Consider the following 21,635-nt stretch of genomic DNA (forward strand, 5'->3'; position numbering starts at 1 on the left):
ACCGAATATGATAACGAAAGTCAAGAATACTCACACTTCAACTAGGACAGGATAGGCCGCATCTCGTAGTTCCTCCCTCCAAGAGGGCGGCAGGAGTAGCTGCACTTGGGCCCTACTCCCCTGGGGTAAAGGCACCTCGAAAGACTTCTTCTTGGGCATGGCCAACCTTTCCAGAAGAGGCCACCTGCTCGGCCTCGTATCGTAGAGGATTTTGACGAACTTGTGCGACTCCGCGTTGTGCAGCGACGCCAATGGAAGCCCTGGTCCTTCGCAGTGAAGGACGTAGAATGAGGAGTTCGAGTGCTCCAGGCGGGGACTGACCTAAACAAACATTTTCGTATCTCAGAACGTTTTGAAAGTTGCTTGTGGGCGGTTGGAAAGACGGGAAATTGATGGGATGACTGGAATATCAAGAAATTGGGATATTCATCATCTTTAGATTGGTCAGTGTGAGGTATTTTGAGAGTTAAATCATGTATACATAGTTCAAAGTTCGAAATTGGAAAAAGTGATCCCAAAAACTATTTTGAATTTAGAGTTTCTCAAGGAACGATCTATTTATATTTAATATTTATACCAATGACTTGTTTTTTTTTGAAATTTCCACCTTCCACGCTGAAGATGATGAAAATCTTAACGAACACTTCATACAGAATCAAAAACGGCAAACTTCCAGTGCACCCCAATAAGTTTCATTTTTTAATATTTCAGTACATTTACTTCAAAGTGCAACATACATTTTGGCGAAGGAATTACTTGAATATTTGGCGAAGGCATTGGTTTTGGTGGATATGTTTTGCATGTGTAAAAGTATACTGACTCTCTTCTCTGTAATGTTTCCAATCAAGAATAGGAAAAACAATAAACAATAAGAAAATAATTAATGAAGATTTCTCTTTGTTTATTGCATCTTTTATAATTTGAAACCATTCTTTATGGAACATTCAGAGCGTTCTGTTGAATGACATCTCTTTGAATGTTTGACGTACAAAACACCTGATTCCAGAAGTCAAGTGAGGTAACAGAAGCTCGTTTATACTATTCTATGCACGTTATTGATGCCCATTTTGAGCATTTCATGGAATTAATGTGTCTGTTTGGTTTCAATTTCAACGACGAAATTGAATATAATCTCAAGAAACTATTTTCCTGACATCACTCATCGATGTGATATTGAAAATGTTACAAGATTGAATGCATATTTGAAAAACCTCTCAAATTAGGTGTCATTCGACAACTATTGCCATTCAGACTATTCGTATGGGTTACGTATGGGTTATAGGCAAAAGGTGGGAGAAAAAGCTTTGATTTTTGCGTAGAAATGTGTTTTTTTCAACAGAACTTCAAGTTTACTCGAAGTGTGAGTCATTTCAACTTGAATGCACTTTATATTGGAAGTTTTTCTTTAAATTTGTGTTATTTTCGACTTTCTCGAAATTTATAGTTTTGGCAAAGGGGAGTTCAAAATTTTGGCGAAGGAATTGGTTATATGGATGGAGTCATATGACTCTCCAAATCTAGTAGAGTGAATTTCGTCAAAAAACTCACGATATTTTGGAAGAATCAATTGAATTTTTTCACGACATTTATATATTGTGAAATTGATAGAAAGTTGAAGAATGACAGAACATTCGACATCATAAGGTGTTGAAATATGTGAAATAACTTCAGATGGATTTTAATTCGAAATTATCGGAAAATTAAAGTTTTTATATTCTATCAAGTTAAAGTTTTACAAATGGTTTTCACTTCATGAATGTGAAACAAATATTCTATATACAAATGAAACATAAGTTTCAAGTTCAATATTTTATTAATTTCATTTTAAAACGCAACATAAATTTTGGCGAAGGAACTGTTCTAATATTTGGCGAAGGCACATCATGTGTTGGTTGACTTAGAAATGCTTCTTTCGAGTTTTTATATCATTCAATTAAGTTGAGATTTCACAAATGGTTTTCACTTCATGAATGTGAGATAAGTATTGTATATGCGAATGAAATATGTGCAAGTTTTATTTTTCCAATATTTCAGTAATTCTATTTCAAAACACAACATAAATTTTGGCGAAGGATATATTCAAATATTTGGCGAAGGTACATTATGTGATGGATGATTTATATATATCTCTTCCGAGTTTTCATATCTTCTATCGAGTTGGAATTTCACAAATGATTTTCACTTCATGAATGTGAAATGAATATTTTATATGCAAATGGAATATGTGCAAGTTTTATTTTTTCAATATTTCAGTAATTCTATTTTGAAACGAAACTTAAATTTTTGGCGAAGGAACTATTCGAATATTTGGCGAAGGCACAGCACGTGTTGGTTGATTTAAACATGTCTTTTCCGAGTTTTCTTATCATTCTATCAAGTTGAAATTTCACAAATGATTTTTACTTCAAGAATGTGAAATGAATATTCTATATGCGAATGAAATATGTATAAGCTCATTTATATCAATATTTCAGTAATTTTATTTCAAACGCAACATAAATTTTGGCGAAGGAACTATTCGAATATTTGGCGAAGGCACATCATGTGTTAGTTGACTAAAAGATGTCTCTTTCGAGTTTTTATATCATTCTATTGAGTTGAAGTTTCACAAATGGTTTTCAATTCATGAAATGAATATTCTATATGCAAATGAAATATGTATAAGCTCAATTATATCAATATTTCAGTAATTTTATTTCAAACGCAACATAAATTTTGGCGAAGGAACTATTCGAATATTTGGCGAAGGCACATCATGTGTTGATTGGCTAAAAGATGTCTCTTTCGAGTTTTTATATCATTCTATTGAGTTGAAGTTTCACAAATGGTTTTCAATTCATGAAATGAATATTCTATATGCAAATGAAATATGTATAAGCTCAATTATATCAATATTTCAGTAATTTTATTTCAAACGCAACATAAATTTTGGCGAAGGAACTATTCGAATATTTGGCGAAGGCACATCATGTGTTGATTGACTAAAAGATGTCTCTTTCGAGTTTTTATATCATTCTATTGAGTTGAAGTTTCACAAATGGTTTTCAATTCATGAAATGAATATTCTATATGCAAATGAAATATGTATAAACTTAATTATATCAATATTTCAGTAATTTTATTTCAAACGCAACATAAATTTTGGCGAAGGAACTATTCGAATATTTGGCGAAGACACATCATGTGTTGGTTGACTAAAAGATGTCTCTTTCGAGTTTTTATATCATTCTATTGAGTTGAAGTTTCACAAATGGTTTTCAATTCATGAAATGAATATTCTATATGTAAATGAAATATGTATAAGCTCAATTAAATCAATATTTCAGTAATTTTATTTCAAACGCAACATAAATTTTGGCGAAGGAACTATTCGAATATTTGGCGAAGGCACATCATGTGTTGATTGACTAAAAGATGTCTCTTTCGAGTTTTTATATCATTCTATTGAGTTGAAGTTTCACAAATGGTTTTCAATTCATGAAATGAATATTCTATATGCAAATGAAATATGTATAAACTTAATTATATCAATATTTCAGTAATTTTATTTCAAACGCAACATAAATTTTGGCGAAGGAACTATTCGAATATTTGGCGAAGACACATCATGTGTTGGTTGACTAAAAGATGTCTCTTTCGAGTTTTTATATCATTGTATTGAGTTGAAGTTTCACAAATGGTTTTCAATTCATGAAATAAATATTCCATATGCAAATGAAATATGTATAAGCTCAATTATATCAATATTTCAGTAATTTTATTTCAAAACGCATCAGAAATTTTGGCGAAGGAACTATTCGAATATTTGGCGAAGGCACATCATGTGTTGGTTGACTAAAAGATGTCTCTTTCGAGTTTTTATATCATTCTATCGAGTTGAAGTTTCACAAATGGTTTTCAATTCATGAAATGAATATTCTATTTGCGAATGAAATATGTATAAGCTCAATTATATCAATATTTCAGTAATTTTATTTCAAAACGCAACAGAAATTTTGGCGAAGGAACTATTCGAATATTTGGCGAAGGCACATCATGTGTTGGTTGACTAAAAGATGTCTCTTTCGAGTTTTTATATCATTCTATCGAGTTGAAGTTTCACAAATGGTTTTCAATTCATGAAATGAATATTCTATATGCGAATGAAATATGTATAAGCTCAATTATATCAATATTTCAGTAATTTTATTTCAAAACGCAACAGAAATTTTGGCGAAGGAACTATTCGAATATTTGGCGAAGGCACATCATGTGTTGGTTGACTAAAAGATGTCTCTTTCGAGTTTTTATATCATTCTATCGAGTTGAAGTTTCACAAATGGTTTTCAATTCATGAAATGAATAATCTATATGCGAATGAAATATGTATAAGCTCAATTATATCAATATTTCAGTAATTTTATTTCAAAACGCAACAGAAATTCTGGCGAAGGAACTATTCGAATATTTGGCGGAGGCACATCATGTGTTGGTTGACTAAAAGATGTCTCTTTCGAGTTTTTATATCATTCTATCGAGTTGAAGTTTCACAAATGGTTTTCAATTCATGAAATGAATATTCTATATGCAAATGAAATATGTATAAGCTCAATTATATCAATATTTCAGTAATTTTATTTCAAAACGCAACAGAAATTTTGGCGAAGGAACTATTCGAATATTTGGCGAAGGCACATCATGTGTTGGTTGACTAAAAGATGTCTCTTTCGAGTTTTTATATCATTCTATCGAGTTGAAGTTTCACAAATGGTTTTCAATTCATGAAATGAATATTCTATATGCAAATGAAATATGTATAAGCTCAATTATATCAATATTTCAGTAATTTTATTTCAAAACGCAACAGAAATTTTGGCGAAGGAACTATTCGAATATTTGGCGAAGGCACATCATGTGTTGGTTGACTAAAAGATGTCTCTTTCGAGTTTTTATATCATTCTATCGAGTTGAAGTTTCACAAATGGTTTTCAATTCATGAAATGAATATTCTATATGCAAATGAAATATGTATAAGCTCAATTATATCAATATTTCAGTAATTTTATTTCAAAACGCAACAGAAATTTTGGCGAAGGAACTATTCGAATATTTGGCGAAGGCACATCATGTGTTGGTTGACTAAAAGATGTCTCTTTCGAGTTTTTATATAATTCTATTGAGTTGAAGTTTCACAAATGGTTTTAAATACATGAAATAAATATTCTATATGCAAATAAAATATGTATAAGCTCAATTATATCAATATTTCAGTAATTTCATTTCAAAACGCAACATAAATTTTGGCGAAGGAACCATTCGAATATTTGGCGAAGGCACAGCACGTGTTGGTTGATCTAAACATGTGTCTTCCGTGTTTTCATATCATTCTATCAAGTTGAAGTTTCACAAATGATTTTCACTTAATTCAAAGGAAAACTCAAAGAGTATATTGTGACAAGTTGATTGTATTTCCTTTCAAAATCCATATGTCGGTTGAGAAAAATGTGACATGTCACTGTATCTTCAATTAACAATAAATCTACGACTATGACATTGACCAACTCTCTTTGTTTATAACTAAAAACCATTTGTTGTTGAATATGGGAGCGGTCTGATGGATGATTTTTCTTTGCATGTTTGCAAAAAGTGACTTTCACATCATTTTTGTGAAGATTTTTCATTGATCTATAGAAAACGCTAAAGCATGATATTTACAGTGATTGTCATGGATGTAATTATTCAAATCAATTCGAATTATTTGATGACAGTCTACAACTTACTTCAACTCTGAAGTGAAATAAAAATACTGATATTCTGGAATTATGCTGTTGTTGCTTTACTATTCAGAAAATCTAAAAAATCTTCCAAATTGTGTATGAGTAATATATTTGAGCAAAACAGCTCTTAACTCTAGCATCTAGTTATTTTCATCAGTGTCTGAGTTTGAGTTTCATCATTATGTTTTCATTTTGCAAGAAAAGAATGAATATTTCGAATGAAAATATACAGGGTGTCCCCTAGGTCATGAATAATAGATCGAACGATGTCATTTCCAGTCAAAAAGTTTAAATAATGTAGGTTCCGATTCCTCGCAGTTTTTGAGTGGTTCTGATTTTTTTAATTTTCACAAAAAAAGTGTTTCTGAAAAAAGTAAAAATTATTGTGGGAAGTCGAGAAAATCTTGGCACATTTCGTTTTGATATGTGATTTTCAGCAAGTGCAAAAAACTTGAGGTTTCAGCTCATCATTCGTTTTTATTCATCCTTTGTTTGATGATAATTTTAAGGCAATTTTTTATCAAATCGTTTGAGAGATATGAATATTGTGCATGGAAAAAGTAGCCATCTTGTGTACGAAACTGATCGAGATTTGGCAATAAATTGCATCGAACTACGAAAACGAATCAAATAAAAACAAACCTGAGCACTGAAGTGGGTGCAGTTTCCGTATAAATATCTGCTACTCCAGAGCACGTCCCCCAGGTCGCACGTGATACAGGAAGACTCGACTCGACGGGGGTCATCCGTACTGGGGTCACGTACCACATATAAATGTCGCTGACCGGGTTTGTTTTCTTCCGTCGCCAAGTAATAACTGAAAAAACGAGCAAGGTCAATTTAGTCAATTTTGTCGATTGAAATCAATTGAAAAACTTTGAAATCAAATAATGAAGTGTATATTCAAATTCAAGTAGCTAGAAAAACTAGTAAATTTTTCATGCCGACTTGAAGTCAATTTATGTGGCTGAATTCATTTGTTTTTCTAACCGAATGAACTCCATTGAGGAGAACAATACTAGCAAAACAAATATATTAGCATTCAAGTGTAATATACCTGGTATACCCCTAGACAATAATACAATAAAAAATAACTCCACTTTGAAATTTTTGGGAATTCATTTAGAAGAAAATTTAAAATTCTCTCAGCATATTGCACAAATCAATGAAAAAGGAAAGGGCTATCAGGTACTTATGTAAAGCGAAATGGCGGGATTAATGTAAACCCCTTTTTCGAGAATATAGAATCCTTACGGTTATTTCAATATTTATATTAGAAACCGTGTAAATTACACAGAAAAATAGGAAGAGCGATGAATCTACAGCTACACAAGGCGGTCGAATGAACTGAGTCTACCAATTCCTAAAACATGTTTGGTTCAAAATTCGTTGATATATAATGGAATCAGGATATACAATAAACTTCCCAATGAAATCAAAGAGACTTCTTCCATCATATTTAGAAAGAAATTTACAAAACTATCAAGTGATAAAGCCTAATATGAACCTACAAGAATATTTTGACGATGCCCTGTAATTTAGAATGTGATGGAACTGCGATTGTACTGTGTGTGAAACATATATTTTTATTCATTTTCCTAGTTTTTGTCATGTAACCTCTGCATATGTATGTATATATAGTTTATATTTTATTTTAATCATTTGAATTGTATACACCTATACTTCACATCTCACACTTCATGTTTATATTGATATTTATTTATGACATTGTGTTTGTGACAAGAATTTCATTCTTAAACAATAAACATATTATCAATCAAAACATTAAAGCAAGTAGGCCGTGGTGGAATGAAACCTAAAATACGAAATGTTTCGTCTGCAACTGCGGCAGACATCATCAATTCGCGTTGACTGCGAGGACCAAAGTTATGTCTCGAAGTTTCAGCAAAGAATTATTGACTGACAGAACTGACTCCTAACAAGCTGATACGTTTAGTGGAAACTACCTTGACGGAAACAAAAAATGAAATGAACTGAGTAGGTCGGTAACCGAGCGGTTAGACGTGGGTGCTTTGTTCGCTCTCTCAATCGACCAATATGTGAGTCGGTGGTTCAAGCCGCAGACTGAACAATCGACTTGCGATTTCTATCGTCCAACCCGTGCTAGGAATCACACGTTGAAATGCAACACCTCGTTAGTCCTCAGCTCGCACAAGTTTATATTTCTGAGGGGTGTCGTTCGTCGTTAAACATATTTTTTTAACATACTGAATCAAGTAGATTTTGAAGAAGACCTCATGTGGGTTTTTTGTTGAACGGGTTTCAACTTGGCGACAGAGTTGTGATCACCTCATTAAGTGTCTAAAACCAAATCGATTCTATCAGCCGCTCGAGCAGTTGCCCTAAAAAATGCTTCAATTCCTACTCTTTCATGGTCGCGGATCGTGCAAAGAAGGACATCGTAGAACTGGCAACACTAATGTCAATAGGTAAAATGTGGCAACACCAACATTTTCAAGCATAAACAAATTAAGAACAATCAGAACAATTTGATGTACAAGTGCTATTTGTTTTGTTTACCAAACTGACCAATTTTGACAAAAAAATTGAAATTTCGAGAGGTTTTTGACGTAGATTATCTCAACAACAATGTGTAGATGAACTCAGTTTTTTGTATGGCGATGAAACACCATCAAGAATAACAGTATATCGCTGGTATGGTGAATTCAATCGTGTTCTTAGTTCGGTCGCCAACGAATTCCGTGAAGGTCGTCGTCGTCGTCATGTGACATATTTATAATGCACTGTTTGGAACCTTTGCTGTAGTAATGAATATTACTGGAGTTTTTTCCCAACCTCAAGTCGTTATTTTTAACACCTAGACACGTGTTTCGATCACCAAGTGATCATCTTCAACGAGGATGATTAAAACTAGAAACTAATGCGAGCTAACCCTATTTATGCTATATAGTTATCCCACTGGTGACGCTTGGATAGAGGGAAGATGCCAGGACAGCGCAGGGCAATGGCATTATTCATGTCCGAGAATATTTTTATTGACTTGTATGAGGTTGGAATCTTCCAATCACTCTGCACACAATTCAATAGCATAAATTTCCGCTTGAAATACAGTCGCATACGTTCCTAGGCAGGTTAATATCTCTGTCCTGGGTCTGACATCATGACAATGCGAGCTGTCACATATTTCGTCGAACAGGTGAACTTTTAGAGCAGTCAAAACATCGTACAGTCCTGATTTAACACCCAATGACTTCCATGCATAAACCATATCAGCTGCTGAATCAAATTGCGCCTAGGTGGCGAAAATACAAGTTTTCCCCGAATAATATAGAAGCCTTTCGAAATTAAACATTGATTGATGACGTATTCATTCAAATGGCAAACGTTCGCCAATTTCCAAGCGACAAATGGACTGCGACTCACAAGACAAACACTTCTGACGTCGATTTGAAGCGCGCTTCCTTTGAATATCAAAGTGTGAATTGTTGACGGCAGCAATTAGTTTACCCAAGGCATATCCAACGTACAGAATAAACATTTGCCTTTCCGGCTGTCATTCATCACGATATTTCACCTTGGTTATACAACGTCATTATTTTATGGAGATATTTGATTCAGTTGCTTGCGATTGCTATGTTGGCGAATATTTGGTGACTGAACTGATCTTTTTGTATTGACTGAAGAAATAATAAGATCTGAAATAGTTTTCTGAAAACATAAATGAGGTTTTTCAGTTCATAATTGTTATTCGTAACCACTTTAACATGTTAACTTATTCACTTCTTTGATTGACGACTCATTTATTTTGTAGAAATTCATGTTCACTGGGGATATACTATAAAAACACACTTTTGCCTATTTTTCACGATAGTTTTATATTTGTTGACTAGTTTCCGTCATTACACCACTTTCAAAACTAACTAGATTATATTCAAATTTGATTATTTATACCTACACTGCATGTACCTACATTATCTATATCTGGGATAACCTCAATTAATAGCAGTACATTGATGAACAAAAAATTCGATGAAATGTAGGTTTGAAATCTATGGAAATAAACAAGTCAAAGAAAAATCCCAATTCTATTATCCTCAACGAACAACTTGATCTAAACAATACTCCTCTCCTGAACCTATAACCCAGTTCTCAAAACCTACATTTTATCAAATTTTTTATGTTCATCAATATGTTGCTATTAATTGAGGTTATCCCCGTTATCCACAATGTAGGTATCAAATTATACAGCCGTTTCTGGCAAACTATTCAACGGATCAACCTGAAAATTCCACATATAAATTAATTTCGATATTTGTTTTACCAAACATGAACTTTTATAAATGCGATAATCTTGAACTCTCTTGCACTAAAACGATCAAATTTGAAAAAGAGTGGAGTGATACTATGAGGATCTCCACCCTGAGTCATATTTTCATTTGCCTCATACAGGGTCTTCAAAAAATGCAGATACTTTGATCTCATGAAAAAATGAGTGGAACTCATTTTTTTCAAATGGAAAACCCTGTATATTTCAACATTTTTGAGCTCTACATCCAATTTTAGATTAACTTTGTTCAGGTAATACTATTTATATTTTGAACCGTTTTCGAGATAAACTGTTTCAAACGGAAATTGACATGGTTTCCTTGTTCATCACTTATTTTTGTAAAACAGATTTCGTTTGATGTTTCTCAATTAGTCACAGATAATACAATGAAAAGATTATTATTAAAATACTTCTCAACCATCCAATGAAACTTCTCTTCATACAATAGTTTTATTAACGCTGAAACACGAACTGAAAATAATAAACCTATAAATTAATGAGTTAATTTATTCGTCAGTGTATTTCAGAATATGTTCAAACACATCTCCACCTCTACTTAAACAAACATGTAATCTCTCAAAAGATTGCCATGTGAAGCGCTTCTGATCAAGTCTGGAGTCAAACTATTGAAAACAGTTGTAACTCTCGATTTCATATCTTCCATTGTTGTTATTGAAGTAGAGTAAACCATATTTTTAATTAAAAACCACACGAAATAATCTAATGGATTGCCATCTGGTGTTCTAGGAGGCCAACGAGAAGGTCCATTATTACCAATCCATCTGTCTTCGAAGATTTCGGTTGAAGCTTCGCTGACTGAATGAGAATTATGGGGTGGAGCACCATCAATTTGGTACCATACTCGTTCTCTTCCTGGTCTATTATTTAAAATCATTTGAATTCCATTCCTCAGTAAATCTTCATATTTTGATGCATTCAAATTATCATCATAAAACTCGATATAAAAAATTGACTCATTCTTTCTGGCACAAAATACATTGAATTGCCATCTTTCTTGAAAACCCCTTTGGCGGACAACATGGGGATTTTCTGGCGCCCAATAACTGTTGTGTCTATTGAAAACAACATTTTTTGTGAACTTGGTCTCATCTGTCCATATGATATTGTCAAGGAAATGTTCATCCTCTTGAGTCTTGACAAGTAGCCATGCAAAGAATTCCACTCTACGAGGTAAATCAGTCTCTTTCAAATGTTGGACACAGTAGAACTTATAGGGATGCCATTTATGCTTATTAAGAATTCGACAAATTGTCACGTAGGGTATACCTATCTCCCTTTCAGCCTCGTGCAGAGAAGCATTTGGAAATGCATGAAAGTATCCGAAAACTGTTATACCATTGTCATCATCATCCACTTTAGTCTTCTTACGAATGATTTTTGGACGGAAGGTTCCATTCAACCTACAGTTTTTTAGTAGTCGATTTATCACATTATCATTCGGCTTCGGAAGTTGTGGATATCTTTCATGAAATACTCAGCATGTTCTACTTGCGATTCTATTGCACTCACCATGAATTATTGATAAATTCAAGAAATCTTCATTACTGTAACCTAATCTTGACATTATTCTATTATGATTGGTAGCTATCACAATCAGTCAAAACCACCAACGGAAGTCTGACGTTGAATAATTGGTTTATTTATTTCTCCAAAGCACACTATCGAAAAATATTAATGTGTACTGTTGTACGTTAGAGACCAATACCTCAATGTATACAAATTGTAACTTTTTCTAAGGTAGGTACATACCAATTTCGAATTGACTGATCTGAGACAGTTAAAAAACTGGATCGAAAAGAAATATTACTGAGTATAAAAAAATGTTGAGTATCCAAAATAAGTGATGAATTGTAGAGCTCAAAAATGTTGAAATATACAGGGTGTTCCATTTGAAAAAATTGAGGTCCACTCATTTTTCATGAGATCAAAGTATCTGCATTTTTTGAAAACCCTGTATGAGGCAAATGAAAATATGACTCATAGTGAAGATCCTCATAGTATCACTCCATTCCATTTCAAATTTGATCGTTTTAGTGCAAGAGAGTTCAAGATTATCAGCAGTTATAAAAGTTCACGTTTGGTAAAAAAAATATCGAAATTAATTTATATCTTCTAAACGGTGATAGATAGGTATAGGGAAATATATGAATTTGTTAACAAAGTGATAATGAATCATAATATGATATTATATACGGGGTGTTCTATTTGAAAAATCAAAGAAGCCGCTACTTTATAGTAGAAGCGACAACGCCGCTTCGTCTGAAATATTTTAGGCGTGTAGATCATATTGATTTATGCATGCTGTGAAATTTTCAGGTCGATCCGTTAAATAGTTTGCCAGAAACGGCTAATTGACGCTCATCATGAAAGGCCCTTTATATGATAGGTATAGGCAATGTAGGTATAAAAGCTCAGATTTGAATGTAATCTAGTTGGTTTTGAAAATGATGTAATGACCGAAACTCGTAAACAAATATAAAAAAAACTATCGTGGAAAATAGATAAAAGTGTGTTTTTATAGTGTATCCTCAGTTAACTTATTCAGACCATATACCGAAAATCTCGTGACCAGCAGAATAATCAAATAGCGTTCCCACTTACATGCGATGGCTGACAGTGTCCCAGGCCAGGATCCTGTTGACCTCGTGCCTGCCGTGGCTGAGGACGGCCATATGCTGCTGCGTAACGGTGACATGTTTGATGTGGGTGTACGTCTCTCTGCTTCCCTCCTGGACGGAGCCAGCATCAGAAAACTGTCGCCGTCGGAGAGAACATCGGATGCTCCTGGATCTCGAGCCATGCCTTCTCATGGGCCCGCTCTGCGTGGGTCTGGAAAAGCGCAGAGGAAATCATTTGTGCCGCGACGGAGGAGGGTCACAAGAGGAAGTGGATGTTTATAATAATAATGCAAATATGTGAAAGGGTGTCCTTCTTGGATCACTTTACTTGTTCAGGGTATATGACATTCGGACCCGATGATCACTTAACCCACGGTGTGGGGAGTGACCGTTGGTTGATAATGCTGGCGTGCCCTCCCGAATGTATCGGGGCTTCGGGGGATAGGGCCAGACCAGCGCAAACTTCCTTAGTGACGTGCAGAAACATGTAGAGTATGTCAAAAAACAGTAGCCAATTGAATAAGAAAAAGAACTGAAAGTAAAATTCTTCAAGGAGTAAAATCCACCTTCCTAAGACATTGTCACACTAACCTCAATGCAAGTCCAGTTGGGGCGAGACAAGCCGAGACGATACTCAGGTTTTGTGCTCGGTTAATCCACACGACCGACACTTGTGTGTTCTTCTGTCCGATCCAGCCGGCTGACGTTAAATAGTAGTCTCTGAAAATCAAAATGACGGTGATCAATTCAATTGTGGCTGATCTGTGCAGTTTTTTTATATATTTATACAGGGCTATTCAAATTTCTGTACATGACGATCTCGTAAACCATAAGACATAGAGTGTCGGTTAAATTATGGCACAGTTGCGTATTTTAGAGGCCTATTCAATGATGTGAAGGAATCAAATGAAGCTCTTTTGGCTTCCCAAATTATTTTTTTGCCTATATCTTCTTTATTCGCAGACATATTGAAAATCTATCCACATTTTGCTATTGGCACTTGATGTGGGCTTTCAGAATATATCCATGAATCTTTTATACAGGGTGTCATCTGACTTGGGCCACCCCCATCTATCGCTAATAGCGACCTACTAGATAGATTAGTTTCGTATTTTCGCATTTATGACGATGTATCTCTGTAGTTGTTCGTAAAATAATTTTTTGCTGCGAACTGGTTTATTTTGGGCAAAAAACCCAAGAGAAGCCTGTTCTTCCTTCACTTTGGAATAACCATTCCGTTGAAGGTCATTTTTGATGATGCCCAGTTCCTTTTCGAGACCTTCCTTTGTATTACAGAACCCGAAAGCACGGTCTAGTAGAGTCTTTTAATTTTTTACAGATTTGTTCAGATATTTCAAATCAATTTATATCATACTAGACAATGGAAGTCCTAACTGATGAAATTCACAATTTGAATCAGTTTATACATCAGTGTTTAGAAGGCTATTCATGTACAATGGAATTTATGATCAGAAAAACAATATAGCTACAACCGAAACAATTCTCACATCAATTACCAACAATATTGAAACACAATCGCCATCTGTTTTCATTCTGTTTTTCGGTCAACCAGAAACGCAATCAAATTTCAATTTCGGCATCAGCAAAAACGTTCAACTCCAGCGAATTACATCTGGGAACGATAACGTTCGCCATGCTGATGTCTAATTATCGCTTGACTAATTACATTCAGATGCAACACCTGCCGTCGCTGACAATAACCCTAATTTATTGGCTCTCTGAGATGAATGACTCGCTCAATGGGAGTAGTCTTGAATAAAACATCAGACGCACGTCACAGACGGTTTGTTTTGATGAGATATTTGAATTTCAATATGACAAGATTTGAACTCACGGTATGAGTGAGAATGTATCTCTCCAAAAATATACATTGTTTCAAGGAATCGATAGTTCGACAGTATATTTTTGCAGCATTATTGATCTGGTCCCATACTGGACATGTTAGAACATTCACAGAGTTATTGAACCATATCAAACACACAAATCAGTTTTTTTGCCTTCGATTCCTGAGTGTGTTGGTCCTAGTATATAACCAATACAGGGTGTGACTGAATAAGTGTGAAACATTCAAGGAGGTGATTCTTTATCGAAAAAAAGAAGGGATCTTTCATATAAAGAAACTTCATTGTAGCATCCCTTGTTAAGATACAACCCCTTGAAGGGGGTACATAAAATTTGTATAACAGTTTTTTCACAAGCACTGAAGAAGTTACAATATCGAAATTAACCTGGCGTTTTGTACTACCAAAAAAACACTTAGCCAGTAATTCATTTGGTTTACCCCATGGTTGTAAGGGGAAAAACGCAACCCCGTTTGAAAATTTATTTCCGATAGCCTGTTTCATTTCAAACAAGGAATATCTCTTGGGTTTTTTGCCCAAAACAAACCAGTTCGCAGAATAAAAATATTTTACGAACAACTACAGAGATACATCGTCATAAATACGAAGTGGATTCATTGTTATTTTGTAAATGTTCAATATGTCTACCTTCAGACATTACGCATGCGTCTAGACGTCGGCGCATTGAGCCACGTATTCGCTCAAATATTCCTGGAGTCTCTCTGATCACCCTGCACGCATCCATGATGTGGTTTCTCAAATCCTCTACATCGCGAACAGGAGTACGATAAATCAAGTGCTGTAAATGGCCCCAAATAGAGAAATCGAGAGGATTGAGATCCGGGGATCGACCGGGCCAGTTCTGTGGTCCTCCTCGATCTATCCACTGAGATGCATGTGTTTCAGTTAAATGGTGACGTGCTACTTGACTGAAATGGGCGGGAGCCCCATCATGCATAATAATATATCCCATCTGACGCCTAAAGGAACTTACTTCAGTAGTACTCAAAAATTGAACGTATGCCTTACCATTCAATCGAGGAGGTAGAAAATGAGGCCCAATTAAATCATCCCCAACAACTCCGAGCCCCACGTTAAGAGCAAACTGTTCTTGATGGTTAGTTTCGACAATAGCGTGAGGGTTTTCATCAGCCCATATGTGGTAATTATGAAAATTAATAATCTTGTCCCGAGAAAAACTACATTCGTCTGTGAATTCTATCGTCTTCAGAAAGTAACAATTTCCTCTAATCATTTCCAGCGTCTAAGTGCAAAATTCAAGATGGTTCGGAAAATCTCGCGATAACAGTGCCTGTACTCGTTGCAGATGGTGAGGGTATAAGAGTTGTTCCTTTAAAATTCGAAATAACGTGATATGATCAACATTTAGCTGGAAAGCAATCTTTCTAGTACTGGTAGTAGGTTGTCCTTCAATCACATTAAGTACTGCTTCTTCAAGCTGTGGTGTTCGTACTTCTCGATGGCGACCACAATCCTTCGTTCTTTTGTCGAATGAACCATATTCTGCATATCAGCCATTTCCTCATTTATGTATGCCATTTCAATAACAAGTGAATTATTGAAGTAACAAATTAAGAACAGAACAACAACACACAATTAGTATTGATTCAATTTCGAAAATTCACAAACTGACAGCGTCATACCAATTTAATTGTCACTATCGCTGATAGCGATCTACTAGATAGATTAGTTTCGTATTTTCGCATTTATGACGATGTATCTCTGTAGTTGTTCGTAAAATAATTTTTTGCTGCGAACTGGTTAATTATGGGCAAAAAACCCAAGAGACTTTTTTTGTTAAGAATGAAAGTGGCTATTGGAAATAAATTTTCAAATGGTAAACAAATAATAAGACAAAAAGTTACATTGGAAATGAATTTTAGGGGCTGCGTTTTCCACCCCTTACAACCATGGGGTAAACCAAATAAATTTCTGGCTAAGTGTCTGTTTGGTAGTACAAAACGTTAGGTTAATTTAAATATCGTAACTTTTTTAGTGTTTGTGAAAAAAATTGTTATAAAAATGTTATGTACTCCCTTAACGGGCTGTATCTTAACAAGAGATCCTCCAATGAAATTTCTTTATATGAAAGATCCTATCTTTTTTTCGATGAAGAATCACCTTCTTGAATGTTTCACACTTATTCAGTTACACCCTGTATAATCTGCCAGCCTGCATTGGACGAGTCTTGCCTCACTTGTTATTACAAGATACAAGGGACGTAGAATCACAAGAGTGAGTTTTTTTCCAGTTATTCTGAAAGGAAGGTTATACTTACTGTCCTATTAAGGCTTTCGGTGGCACGACAGGGTGATACTCTAATGAGGTTAGGTTTGAAATATCCACAACCCACAGACGTACCAGCGGAATCGTAGTTCCAGGCTGAAACGAAAAATAATTCAACTCATTGATTTTTCAATAATTATTCACCCCAGTGCATAAAAATGGTGGAGAATTTGAAGACTTGGCAGTTTTTAGAGTCTTCCAGCGAATATGTACAAAAAATCTTTTTAAACGAATAAAGTTAACATTTTTTTGGTGATAATGACGCCATGTCAACGCTAGTATTTTTAACAGTTTTTCTAAACTTGATAGTTTCGAAAGAAGTCATATGAATTACAAAATTTTCATTTCGAAACTGAATTTTTTGAGTACTTTTCTTTGGAAATCATTTCAATACGTGTCTGTCTGAAAAGTTCTCCACCCAACTACATACTATCCTTTGAACTCTATTGCAACCCGTCCAAATAGTTAGGGTTAGGTTAGATCCAAACTGGGTGGGTCTATTCGACCCTCCACCGCAACCCGCAAGGGTTTATTGTGGTTCACACCAATTCACACTCGACCAAATAAACCCTGCTTCTTAACGAAGCCGATTAGTTTGTTTGGTGAGAAGTCTTTCAGGTCAGTAGTTCATTACTACTGTGGTCCAACAAGTGTTTGGTATGAAGCTTTGAAAGGTGAATGAACGCCCTGGAGAAAGCCAATCCTGGAAGGTTCTGCCAGAAGTCCATGAATCTTCTTGCCATCCAGGTGTTCAATTTTTGTTTGGCAAAGCCTAGAGCGATGCCGATGACAGGTTCTGGTCCGATGAAGCTGCTTGCAGCACTCTCCACTTGCAAAGGAGTCAGCAGCCTCGTTGCCTTGTAGGCCAGTATGGCCAGGAATCCAGAGACAATCTGTCAAGTCTTCCTATAGAGGAGAGGCAATTTTGCTACCAATTTAGAGGTCATTTCCAGAATGTTGTGAATTCCAGTGTCAACCAAAAGTCTGTTGCACTCTGCATTAAATTTGTGCATGATTTGTGCAATTGGCAATATGCACCAGTCTATTTGCAGTCCATCTAGTCTCTCTCTCCAGAAAAATGTGGAGAAGAGGTAGATCTAGAAGATCCAAATAGTAGTTGAAGAAAATTTCTGTCCTGAGAGCGCAATTTTCAGATGAGGGAACGGAAAGAAATAGCCTGGGGCTAAATCTGATGACTAAGGTGGATGTTCGTGGCTTTTCGTTATGCAACAGCTGAGGTATGAGACAGTGTGTTGTCTTGGTGGAACAGCTTCTCCACTATTCCTTTTCTTAATCTGGCAGTTTTACTCCTCTTCTAACAATGAGTTCCAGGAAACAAGAAGAGACAACCTCGAAGAACTCCCAAGGTTTGGAAAGATTATAACACTGGTCGGCTAAAGCGAAGATTGGACCTAGTTCACTCGAGACATGACCTTTGATGAAATTGTTTGTGCTTTGCACACCTTCGAAATTTCTAATATACTCACGGTTGGATATCGTACAGTCCTAGAAGCAGGAAAGGAAGGGGCTCGATGTGAGATCCCGGAGGATCCTAAAACGGATCCGGTTTGGAACCAAGGAAAGTTCATCGTCCCTACTTGGCTGTCATTAAACGTGGCGAAGAGGAGGTGAGATCCATCGTAGGAACTCCACAAGGCCTCAGGTCGCTGGAGTATATCCTCTGGAAAAAAAACATTGTGACTTGGTGCATCATCACACAATAAAACTGAAATGCGAATAACCATAACTAGATTCATATTATATAAGATCTGGATCACCAGTTCACTGTTTACTGTAGATGGAAATTAGATGAGCCTTCAGGAAGATTGAAAATATCGTCCAGGGGATTATAATGGAAATATTGATGATGGTGAGTAAATAGTGATTGAATCAGTATTATGCCATACAGCTGCAAGAAATGAGACAATATAGAGAAAGTATGGAGGTTACTATACTTGATTTTGTCATAAAAAATGGGCCATGATTGTCATTGAAAAAAATTGAATATTAGCATTCTGGAATCGAGATCTGGATTTCGCGACAGATCATTGTGGAATTGTCAAGTATGTTGTATGTCATAACTTTCAATTTCCCTACCCGTGAAAGTGATTCCCGTTTCTGCCTGAAATGCGTGCTTTCGAAGATATAAGGGCTAAAATTATAGCCTTCTACAACATTCTGAATCGATCCAGAACATTTCGGAACATTCTAGGGTGTCTGAAAATAATCTGGAACGTTCGACAACTCTCTTACGTAAAATGGGTAGAAGTTTCGCACTTTATGAAGTTCTAGGAGAATATTTCGTGTTAGGAATCACACGTTGGAAGGTAAGACCTGGTTAATCCTTAGCTCGCACAAGTTTCGACTTCTGAGGGTTGTCGTGCGTAGGGGTGCGGCAGCTAGTTAACGTAAAAACAGATTTTTTTAAAACAGATTCTGGAATGTGGTGAAAAGTTTGGTAATGATCTGGAATGTTCTGGAATGTCCTGGAATATTTCAAATCATTGTGGAACTATTGAAGGATTCACATGTAGTGGTAGCTCCCTATGTCCCGTTCGTGAAGAAGGTTTCCGTTTTTACTTAAATTGCGTACTTTCAAAGATACAAGAAGGGAAATTTTTGTTTTCATGAAAGTGACAGAACAGTCCAGAACAGGTGACAGTATTTGACATCCATGAAAAGTGATTGGTAAGATATATGAGCTGGAAGTTTGACCTATAAATTTCTAGAACGGTTTTGAACATTTGAAAACACTTTAAAACATTTCAGAGCAGCCTCGATTGCTGTGGAATATTGTGGAAGATTGTAGATCATTGTATAGGCGGAACTACCCGTTGATGAAGGTTTATGAAAGAAGATTTGGACCTCTATAATTTGGCTATACCCTGAGGAAAGTCTAATATTGATGACCCCGGATTAAATTTATTCCAATGAAGGAAATAGGCGAGCCCCTATCTACTAAGAGGCAACACAAAACAAATAAACGACCTTGTCGCACTGGTTTGCATTTGCGTCCAATTCATTCCGAAAATGTCACTGTTTGATGTGTATTTTGGGCTGGCGACCTCATGGTTATAGGTCGATGATTACCAACTTGTTTTGGTCTGAAATAGGATATTATGCAAGAACGATTTGAGGAATTTTCATTTCACTGGAGGTGATGTGAACTTGCCACCAAGATCGGACGATTTAACCCTGTTAGAAATGCAGACCTATGCTATCTCACACACACATAATTTGTTTTATTTAAATTTAGGAATAGGTTGCGCCGTTTAAATGTGGCCATTATTTTGAATATCTCTCAAAGATTGTTTCTATCCGAATGGTTGAACGGATATCCTCATGAGATTCATATATGCCGTGGCCAACTTTTTTGTAGACCTATAAAAATCAATCAACTGAATAATGTTGTTATATTTGAAGATGATTCACCAGCGTCTTATTTCAATAAATTTTCGCAAAACACTCATAAATCTGGGTGAAAATTCGTGCGATCCTTTTTGTTCAGACAGAAAGATAAGTCGAACGATATACATATTGTTCGAAACAAGTTCCAAGTGGCTGCAGTACATACATTTGAAATTGAGAAATTAATTGACGTAGCTAGCGAAATTATGTTCTTCTATATTATAATGATCAATTCAGCCACATTCACCTTTTCAAAGAAAACAGATGCCTGAGATTTTGTAGTAATCTTGGTTATCGCCGAAATTTATTCCACGTCATCGATATAACACTTTTTGGTGTTGGCAAATATGTGTATTGGCAACAATACTTCGAAGCGAAACTTTACTATGGACTAGATTAAAGAGAAATTCTAATGCTCTTCTCACATCTCACAACAGATTCAATGTCCTCTCCAGCGTAAACCGATTCAGGCCAAGACTAACATGTAAAAATGCTGACAGCAAATGCACAACATTCTCTCATTTACTTCCAAATGCTATTATCGACCATCTCCTCGAGTGGCATGAGAATGAGGGATATTCCTACCGTATCCGTTCTCAAAAACAAACTAAAACGCCTGATCTGGGTAACGAAAGAAGAGTTAAAATAATGGTTCCTATTACAAATGCAATTAAAGAGCTGCAGCGCTTTACTTTAATGGCCGCATATTGGAAGGAATACACTACAGAAAACACGTCTCTGTTGTAAATGTATTTGGGGTAAACTTTATCGTCGGTCTCTCGAATTTATATTGTTCATGGCCAATATCGGTTCCCTCTTTCTTAAGATGGATAAAAGCAGCAAAAACTTCACAATAAATGATTTGAAAAATTCGTTTTCTCTACCTAACTCAAAACTTTACTCGTCAACCTTTTACAAAACTTGTTCATTACTAAAAATTAGTAAAAAAGAAGTATACACAGTGTTTATATACTAAAAACCCTCATTATGGAGGTGAAGATTGGTCAATTATTGCAGTATTTGAGTTTCAAGGACTCAGTTTCAGTTATCAACTGATGATGCTAACCCGGTTAGGGAAACATGCTTTTAGATACAGTTCTGATGTCTGGGAAAAGTGTTTCCATCAGATTCATTTCATATCACGAGTTTCACTTATTTCATTCACGTTATATAAGGAAGCAAATTGTATTTCCAAAGTGAAAGATTTGAAGAGTCATAAATTTCCATCGAAGACGATACATTTCAGTTCATACTCATAAATACGTCTGTTCAAATTTACAACGGAAAAGGATTTCAATAAATCAGTACCTACTCACGCTTCACCGTTCAAAAACTAATAAATCTATCCGAGTGT

At 35.4% G+C, this 21,635-nt stretch overlaps 1 protein-coding gene across 1 annotated transcript in view; it reads right to left on the bottom strand.

Moving 5' to 3' along the window:
* The window catches only part of LOC111508830 (inactive dipeptidyl peptidase 10), an 81,709-nt gene that overhangs the window by 15,660 nt on the left and 44,414 nt on the right, over nucleotides 1–21,635 (bottom strand). The window contains 9 exon segments of the mRNA XM_074174732.1: nucleotides 35–321; nucleotides 6,399–6,573; nucleotides 12,688–12,823; nucleotides 12,826–12,855; nucleotides 12,858–12,915; nucleotides 13,296–13,321; nucleotides 13,324–13,424; nucleotides 16,866–16,969; nucleotides 18,361–18,554. Coding sequence (XP_074030833.1) covers nucleotides 35–321; nucleotides 6,399–6,573; nucleotides 12,688–12,823; nucleotides 12,826–12,855; nucleotides 12,858–12,915; nucleotides 13,296–13,321; nucleotides 13,324–13,424; nucleotides 16,866–16,969; nucleotides 18,361–18,554 — 1,111 coding nt within the window.

Source organism: Leptinotarsa decemlineata, unplaced genomic scaffold, assembly GCF_025532065.1.
Source record: "Leptinotarsa decemlineata unplaced genomic scaffold, Ldec_3_MD MMD2_tig00000882_RagTag_RagTag, whole genome shotgun sequence".
Classification (NCBI taxonomy): Eukaryota; Metazoa; Arthropoda; class Insecta; order Coleoptera; family Chrysomelidae; genus Leptinotarsa; species Leptinotarsa decemlineata.